Genomic DNA, 10,320 nt, shown 5'->3' on the forward strand with positions numbered 1-10,320 from the left:
GTTGTTACAGCTATGGTGTTGTTATTAAGATGACTCAAAATTTCCAAATTCATTACTTTTGGAACAATGGTTGTGGAACCTTGCCCTATGGGGACTGCTATAATGTGCAAGGAGACTAAAAATGGAAGAGATTTCAATATTTAGTGATTCCTGAATCATCACTAAATGGATCAAAGGACGGACTTCTCTTTCCTCTACCTCTCTAATAAACCGGATGCGTCGGAATCGAGGCTTTAAAGACTTCCTTTCATAGCATAACATTTGTGCATGTGTATGGGAACTCAACTCAGTGGTCGATGCACTATCGAAAAAGGGTCTTACTTCAATGTCTAGGCATTTTCACTACATCTATTGCTATGGTGTGTTGCACGCTGATGTTCTTTCCTAACAGTGTGAATTTTCCTACTTTTGGATGGACGTGGGTGGGTTCAAGATTATTGGATTGATTATGGACAATCAAATGCTTAATTAGCGGAACTTTAAGGCACTTCCAGTGCTAGTTTTAATTTAGAATATTAAGAATATAACAGACGAACCTTGCAATCTCGTTGATGTATACAGTAGATATTTATAGGATGTTTTTTATGTTGATTTGGGCATGATGAAATTTCTTTGTGACTTTTTGAGCTATGTAATAGTTATCCTATACTTGAAAATTTTCTTCCCTAAAAAATTACATAATTGTATAAATTAAAAAAAAAAAAAAGTGATTTATTTTAACTATTCAATTTCCACACATTTTTAAATTGTGCGTCAACATTAAAACACTTGCATTATTTTTGGTCTATATATCTAAAACATTTTGACTTAAATCAGTTCAGAACATGAGGAAGCTAATAAAAACTTCAAAACATTAAATTCTAACATGTCGTCATTTTGACTTTAATGCACTCTATAACGATTCACATCTAGACATACCACAAAATATATTCATAACAATATATGAAACCAAAAATATTATCATACTATCAATTTATTTCATCACACCATTTTCAATATTATCATACTATCAATTTATTTCATCACGCCATTTTCATCCTTAATGATACCTATTATTTTTCATCTTTATTGATATATATGCTAATGCTCACCATTTTCATCTTTATTGATATCTATTCTTTTTCATCCTTATTGATATATACTATCACATCTTTATTGATATTTATACTATCACACCATTTTCATCTTTAATGATATTTATTATTTTTCATCTTTATCGATATATATACACTAATGCTCACCATTTTCATCATTATTCATATCTATTATCACATCTTTATTGATATTTATACTATCACACCATTTTCATCTTTAATGATATCTATTACTTTTCATCTTTATTGATATATACACTAATGCTCACCATTTTCATCATTATTCATATCTATTCTTGATATCTATTATTTTTCATCCAATCGTATTTGATGAATTTGATGAAAATCCCCTCATATTTTTTCATCCCAATATTGAACAAATTGCCACCTTAAGTGCTTTATCTTGTTATATAATAAGAAGGTTTCATCCCAATATTGAACAAATTGCCACCTTAAGTGCTTTATCTTGTTATATAATAAGAAGGGGTTGTTTTAGTGCAACCTTTTGGACTTTCTAGTGCCGGAATCTGCCTGAAAAGATTGAAGTGAAATCTTGGATTGTGTTATTTAAACTGGTTTTTTACTGTATATATGAATTCGGCACCCTGAAAAACCCCTAGGGCACTTCGATTGTGCAAGGGTTACCCATCAAGCTTCTGATTTCGATTTCAATAAATTCCTGCAGGATTTTTAGAGAAAAAACCCACCCAAAAACAGTTCCAAAAAATCTCACTAAAAACAACTAATAATAAAAAATGAAAACTATAAAATATTAATAAAGCTTTGGTGAAGTGCGTCATTCGTATTATAAAATATTAATAGAAAGTACATGATTTTTTCTTTGTTCATAAAAAGCTTTGGTGAAGTGCGTCATTCGTATGATTTTTTCTTGTTCATAAAAAAGCTTTGGTAAAGTACGTCATTCGTATGATTTTTCCTTGTTCCTAAAAAGCTTTGGTAAAGTACGTCATTCGTATTCGAATGAGAAACACAACTAGACAATTGCATAACATCTACATGCAGAAGGGCGCAACCATGACAGCCAACCAGTGATGGTCCATGAGAGGTAAAAGTCAGTGCCACCAAGCCATACAACCAATTTCAGTGTTTGACAACGTAAAAATAAAGTGTAATTTGGAGAGGCTCAACTTACTCCAAAATGGCAAAAACCTTGCAGATTAATTGCACTCTTAAATTTAAGTCACAGAAAACATTGAGAATAAAATGTATCTATCATGAAAGTCCTTGTATTGATGGTATTGATTCCATCCTGACTTATGCCACATACAAACACTCATGAAATACCAAGATATTTATTTTAGTTCAATCAGACACTTCAGAAGGAAGAACCCTTCTAAGGAAAATAGCCGTCAAAAACACAAAAGCATTGTTTTCGCAAGTAGATAATCCTATGAGTTACACTATTTTAACATGTTTGGATCTGCTGCAGGATTGCGGAGATTTATGTTTGACCCACACTCATGATACAATACACAAACACCCCCCAAACTCGGTAGGGTTTCTTTTTAATTCCGTCTAAAATAATATGAAGGCAGCATTATCCAAAAGCATGACTATAGTGCCACTATACAACTCTCAATCCAAAAATCTAATGCAAAAGTAATCAATACCTGACTCTTTTATTACTGAATTACTCTTATTTCTCAAGGAAAAGTACATCCAAGGCTCGTGTACATTGAAAAATTCAATCTTCTGTCGAGGAAGAATTTACCACTATAGGCAGTAACCAAGTTGCAGTCCAAGAAACGAATCACGAGATTGACAAGAGTTCATATCGTACGGGAGAGAGGGGATTCTTAAGGGGCTCTAACACAAAAAACATTCAAGTAGGCATGCTCTTAACAAAGAATTGGAACACAAAACTACCTGAGATTAAATTCCAATTTACCTGATTAATAGAAAATGGACCACTTGTGGTGCCTGATGTACTCAGGCCAATTGTAATGCATCCGGAGTACCTTAAAACACACACACATAAACACCATAGAAACAATTCAATGACACTGAACCATGCAAAATTATAGAGCACACATGGAATAAGGATGTCAGCCAAAAGCATGATTGTTCATTATAACAAGAGGAGACTAAAAGCAACCTGTTTAAAATTTTAAATATATTCCTTGTATAAATAGAAAATCAAAACAAGATACAAAGCAGTAAAATTACTCAGCAAGAATCCAAAAATGGACATTTCCCTAGATGGAGTACCTAAACACAGGCAAAATGAAATCAGTGATGAAAAACTGTAAATTTAACAACATTAATATGCTATAAATTCATTTTACAGTATTTAAACTAACTAAACAGACTAAAAAATCAAATGGGCAATTAGCAGCACAAGGGATGTAATCAAGCTGAAACATGGGCAAAGAGACATGAGCTATCTTCTGAAGTCTATAACAGAGTATCTACTAACGCATATCAACTATCATTCAAAATTGTATATCTTAAAACTAGAAGCAACAACCACTAGTAATGCCTCCAGACCATATTCAGAATATAAAGAGCAAGAAATTAATGAAAGACGGTTAAAGATAAGTCATTTACAACAAAGGTCAGACTGGGCCAAACCATCTATAAGCTGCACCAAATTGAAATTGTGCAAAGCAATATAAGAGGCTGGAGTCTTAACATTTACAAAAAGAGTGTGTTGGGTAATAACTCCTCATAACAAAGCATATTCTGATTTGTATATATACGAGTAAAGCTATTAACTTGAGCGTATCTTTCAATCTACAAGAATGCTAAAATGAACACTAAAGAATCATAGTGGCTTGCACTCAACCTCTTCCCTATCTTCCGATGTTGCCAATGAAGACTGCCCTGGAAGATCAGTTTCAAGAGCTGAGCATAGCCCACAAGGACATAAAGAATAGGTCTGCACTAAATCACCGGGCTGTAATCTTAAGGAGACAGAGGACAGCATAGAAAGGAAAGAATGATAAAGTATTACAACATTTAGGAAACATTAAGTTGAACTTCCCAGCATTTCAGAGAAGAATCTGTAATGACTGCAGCATCTGGAAATTGGGCATTGATCCTAATCCTTTGAGAATCCTGCACCGGCAGACTTCTTCCCCCCATATCGCTGCATCCAGCATCGAAAAAGCTAATCAGAATACATGCATTGGATGTAATCAATAACACAGAAATGTTAAAGGGTAAATAAATTACCTGTTTGCCAACTGAGAATGGGATGTATTTGTACTTGATCATGTGCCTAATTTGTCTCTTCATTGTCAGTACAAAGAGCACTATCCAGTAAAGGAGAAGTATTGGCCAGAATACTGGCACATCAAATATCGAGAAAAATGTCATCACAAAAGCAATACAGACAGCCTTTGTCAAGGAATACCTGCACAATAAACACTTTATTCATCAACCCTGACTGAAGACCACTCACGACAAGAATTTGCCAAATAGCCTCACTACAAGACTGAAAATCACAACGCATCATTGTACAATAATCATCAAGTCTACCATATATAAATCCATGAAAAAAACAAGATCATAGAAGAACAGCAATCGTGAGTTTTTTAGGATTATTAATTTAATAGAAATGCATTTACAAATACTGATTACCATGTAACAAAAAGGTTAAAAACTAAGCAAATATTCAGGACTATTAAAAAGAGACGTATAATAATCAATTCACATGCAATGATAATTGGCTAATCATAGATGCCTCAGACAAATTACTTCAAACATATAAATAAAGCATAAACTTGAGTCAGTTTTAGACTACTCCATAGATTGTCATGTCATGTAACATACTGTAGATCAGTAAAAGTCAAGATACCAGTGTTACAAAAAATAAGTACCAAAGTTTGCATTAAGTTCGGCAGATCTCACCAAAGCTCTCATAGAAATTGATTTCTGAGAAGATAAATGCTGGTCTCAATATGAATCTTATGAAGATACAATTAAGTTCAGAAAACAGATCACAAACCGCCCTGAATCCTCACAGCTATGCAGTAAAATGCTTAAGTTACACAAACTCAAAGTTTAAAAGGATGTCATCCAGGTAGCATCCCTTATGTCCTTACTCAAAAGGATGTACCTGAGGTCATCCCCAAATGCCTCAAGGGGATTCAGGTGACCCCTGACCCCACCCGGTCAAAGAAATACAAGAAAACTGAACAGAATTGGTATAATAGGCTATAATAATGTAATAATATAGAAAAATATAATATTTATTTTATATATAAATAAATGTATATAATTTATGACCCACGATATAGTATTGTATAATATGATCTCTGTGTACATCATTATATATGCATAAAATATACATATAGGAATATGATATGCTTTACATATATGATATAACAAAGTATGTATGCATGCAATCATGTCTGTCTGTCTGTCTGTCTGCATGTATGCATGTATCACACACCCCAACACCTTGATGAACCTGAATCTTAAAAATGGCATCCCTGTAGCAGTCTCCCAACACCCATGGACCCTGGAAAAAATGCTTTGTTATTTGTGTATTCCATATCATTCTCTGACGTTTCTATCACCTCTCTGATAAAACTCACTTAGAACTTTTGTTTCCATACACATCTAACTAACAGTTGCCAAACTCTACTTTCAGCCGTATTTTGGGTAAAAACACACCTATAACACTAAAAATGCCCAAAATTACTCTCGAGATATTTCTCATACTGTAAATGTTCACTTTTTATCTCTCTGCCTATTCTCATGCTTTCTAAGGAGAACATTTTCTAGCAGAAAACTTCCAGACCACTACATGTTGTAAATTGCATATTGATATTATAAATTTGTTGCATATGAAAATTGTCCTTGTTACTTCCTAATTAAAATGAATCAATAATAATGATATCTTCAATTGGACCTCCCTATGTGTGTCTCTTACAAAATTGGACCATTGGATAGCATTCATGTTGAAAAAAAATACTAATACCTCTTAACCACTTGTAACCTAAAATGACGATGCAGGGTACTATATCACTCTTACTACGGATTGATTTGCCAGTCAAGTAACTCAAATACATCATCATCAGTGAAATGATTAGTATCTTTCCCATCAGCCATTTCTAACATTTCAAAATGGCCTACTCCAAGTTCAACAAAGATTTGCAAGATTTGCAAGATTTCATTAATTAATTCTGAAAGGCATCACTTATTATTATTATAAAGTTATTTTGGCTAATACATCATCTGAGCTGCACATACATGTGATTCAAATTTGGTGAAAAATCTAATTTCAGAAGCTTTAGTGACATATTAATGTACTCACCATATCTATCGATCTATCTATATATCTATATATTACACATAAAGTTCAAACAATTGCCCAGTGGGTTAGCTCAATCAGTTTGCAGTGCCTGTGTGAAGGCATAGTGGCAAGAGGCATCTGGACGAGTCCCCTTCGGTCACGAGATGCTATTGCAGTTGGCAATCAATCTGCCTTCCCCGAGGAAACAATTACCAGTCTCCAGCCTGTCAATAGCCTTCAAGCTGACCAAACTCATCTCTTACCTCAGAAGAAGTATACACACACAAAGGAGACAAGTTATGTTATGCCTACAAATAATTCTGAATGTACACAAGCCACCATCTTTTTTATCACTCTCTTGTTACACTAGGCTTATGGGATTGACACGACAAGGTAGTGATGGCTATTTTGGATGTGACCTCAAGGCTAAGGCTATACCTAAAGACAAAGCTTTGTCCATGACAGAGTTATAAGTAATCAACTACAAATCTCAGGGAGAGTTTGAACCTGGCTCAGGATGAATGCTGACAGCATACTTAAAACATAGTGGAAAACAAAATTATCCGATAACTTGTCTACTGTAGAAGACAGTTAGAGAATTGACAATAATTATAGCAATTATTAATGTAGAATGAATTCCCATCATAGGATATGCCATTATAAGTTCATAATGACTTGTCATGTGGTATGGATTCTGGAGCACCGTACACTTAGAGAGCTTGATTTACAAGATTTGAGGTTCAGAGATGCCTCAGTTGAAAAAAAACTGGAACAAACAATGAAAACGCCTTCAAACATGCTAGTTGAGAGAGAAAAAAGGAGGTAAACTCGTAATTGCCACAAGATGGATGACCAGGACTGAACATTTATTTCCAAGTATGTTAAGCAACACTAACTAAGCTTCCTTTGACAATCAAAAAGCAACAAAACTTCTGAACAGGGAACCACGAGCTTTTGAGGAGCATTTTCTCTGACTAATAGTTCAATGGCCATACGTCCTGCTTTAGCAATGGTAGCTACTCCACGATTCTAACTGAAGATTCATAATCAGTCTTTATACGCGAGATCACGTTCATAAATAATGATGGCCTATTAGTTATTTCAGCAGTCTTATTTGAGGATACATGTCTTGCGGTTAATGTGCCAAAACTGCTCTTTTTCTTTCTCATATATATCTCGATTGACCAGTGATAAATGAAAAACTTCAAAAATAGGGTTGATACCAAAACAGGTACCAACAGGGAATACTATTTTCTCACTGTGACAGGGTGATGTATTAGGTGCTCACTGATGGTCTCGTGTTTACTACAACTGTCTAAACTAACGCAACAATGTCAGGGGCACATAGAAGCAGACTAATGGATTTTTACAGTTCACCTCCTCTCTTTCAAGAAGGCTCTGTTGGATCTCTTTTAGGAGATAATTTGCAAAGTGCCCTGGGTCACTGGGACTGCTAGAAGAGAAAGCATAAGCGGATAGACCATGCCTGATCCGAACCAAGTTCAAGCTATTGGCCGCACGGCCTTACACAAACCAGAAAGCACCCATGTCCAAACCGGCCTCCTCCAACCAGGCCATCACACCCTTAGAGGGATCCCCTCGTCACTGACAAGGGGGATTTGGGGCAGCTCCCAAAAAGCTATCCAGCTTTTGACATGGACAATACCATCCATACCGAGTTCCATAGCCTATTTCCATGTGACCTGGCCATTGAAACTTATAGACACTGGCTCTGGATCTAATGTTATGTCAGTGTAGGCCATTCAGCTTAAAACTCACAGCTCATACTCAAAGCCTTTGCATGTGCTGTCCCAAAGCAAAGCTATCTTGTAATAACAATGGAAACGGCAGCCCTAGATCACAGTGCATCTGATCCCCTACTATGCGTAGGGCCTCTGTACCTGTCTTTTGTCCAAGGCACGCAAGAGTCCAACTAATGAGCATTTTACGGTTCACACTTCCCTTTGGTTGGGAAAAGGACGGGTAATTTGGAGAATGCCCTACTCGGAGTGGAGTTAATTTGTAGAGTACACTGGAAAAATTTGAATGAAACGGTATTGAACTTCGGACTAACAGTAAAGTTCAAAGCTACAAACAACCCACCAAGCTTCTTTGCCGAAACTCAGTCTAACGGCGTTGAACAGGTACTTAAATTTCTTTTTATTTAAAACCAAGTGTATAACAAAAAGGGGTATTGAAAACTACCAGAACTTGAACTCGGGCAGACGTCTGATGAAGGGTTTGAATTCGTCGTTACCCTTGGTGGGCAATGCGGGGCCTTCGGTTTCAGGATCTGCCTGTGGGGACAAGAAGCCAATCAACAAATTCAGAAGATAAATCCCCAACCCATAAGCCACAATGTAGTAACCCTTCACATAATACACTCTCAGGCAGTAGAGGACGGCCATGAACAGTGTGGCGACCCATCTGGGCACGGGATGGGGTGTGGATTTGTCCAGGAGGTACTGAAACCTGCGCGATACATCGTTCTTCCACTGCATCGCCGGAGATCCCGCCGTCGAATCATCGTTATAGGCCGCTTCCATCGTTAGAACCCCACGCAGCACGAAATCTGAATATGAAGATGAATCAACGCCTGAATACACTTTGAATTCTCCACAGATTTGCGATCGTTAGACAGAAATCGAATTCAACTCAAACCCCATTTCCCGTGCTCCTCATCTGCCTCTGCTGTGAAGATTTGCTGCTCTTCCCTCTTCTCTACCGGCTTAAGGACTGTTTCGACCCGCCTTGGCTTCTGTCAATTGATGGACATATCAATTGACGGGAAGATAAGATGCCTTGTGATTTATGGTTTGATCACACGGGTTCCCTCGGTCATCTTTTCGTGACAACTTATATATATAAAGGAGAAACGTAGGTGCAAGTTTTTGGGAAAATATTATTTAAAAAATCAACTGTGTGCAGTGTGCTTTCACGATGGTCTTGTTCCACATAACCAAGTTGCACTATCGAATTTGATATGTGACACATGAGTTTCCAAAGTTGTCCATGTCAAGAGAGTGTTGGTGGAGATTGTGGATGGGAACCATAAACTTTTGATTTATATATAGTTTGAGTGGGCTTAATGTTTAAGAGCATGTGTTTCTTCTTAAGAGGTCACAGGTTCAAAACAAGAGTGGGGTAGAATATGTATGCCTTCGTAGACTTAGCAGTCAAATCGTTGTGCGGAGGTGGGTCCTTTGTCCCACAAGCAAGGGGGTCTCATACACCAATTTCGTGTCTAGCTTGGCTATGACCTTAAAAATGGATATTATTATTATTATTATTATTATTATTTTAAATTAAAATGGTAAATAATTATATTTCATCATAAAACAAGAATATACGGCTTTTCGTACAACTTTGTTTGTAATGAAGTTTTAATTACCACAAGTCCAAAATTTTAGATCACATTCAGAAATCTCTATGGAAACCCCATTACATAACTCTAAGAAACCCCAGAGCAAAGTGTTCATCCCAACAGAAAAAACCCTTGTATAATCAACTACAAATCTTGCAACCCTAGAATTAACTCTCAAGACAGGACCTGAATTTTTCTTTTTTCCCTTTTCTTCGACGAACATCAATCTAACCCATTGTATTAACCAACCCAACCGCAGATGAATCAATAACGTCATTACCATGAAATAATTTCAATGTCATGGAATCATCCTAGTTTGTCATTTACTTCTTGTTGTCAGAAAGATCGGATGCATGGGTCCTTTTCTGTCCACTTGTTGCAACCACAACAATGGCTGAATATCTTTCCTGCTCATTCCTTGGATGGTTCACCCCTGTTGGAGAATGAGATGGTGCCATTGGGGGTGTTGGTTTCCTTGAAATTGTTTCTAGATGTTGTGGATTATCTCTTCTTTGACCAGTGAATTCTTTAGATCCCTGTCCTTCCTTAAGATCTCTCCAACCACAACTCAAGCCTTAGGCAACAGCGAAGAAGCATCG

General features: G+C 36.4%; 1 protein-coding gene across 1 annotated transcript; it reads right to left on the reverse strand.

The window, feature by feature from the left end:
- Window positions 1-3,604: 3,604 nt before the first annotated feature.
- On the reverse strand, window positions 3,605-9,206 carry LOC149266913 (protein RER1A-like). The gene is made up of 3 exons (XM_089431200.1): window positions 8,563-9,206; window positions 4,290-4,470; window positions 3,605-4,203 (listed from the first exon to the last, which is right to left on the reverse strand). The coding sequence occupies exons 1-3, from the start codon at window positions 8,901-8,903 to the stop codon at window positions 4,156-4,158; spliced, it is 570 nt and encodes a 189-aa protein (XP_089287326.1). The 5' UTR covers window positions 8,904-9,206; the 3' UTR covers window positions 3,605-4,155.
- Window positions 9,207-10,320: the final 1,114 nt, after the last annotated feature.

The sequence above is a fragment of the Pinus tabuliformis genome, chromosome 6 (assembly GCF_031772625.1).
Source record: "Pinus tabuliformis cultivar Carrire ecotype Pingquan chromosome 6, CPIR1, whole genome shotgun sequence".
NCBI lineage: Eukaryota > Viridiplantae > Streptophyta > Pinopsida > Pinales > Pinaceae > Pinus > Pinus tabuliformis.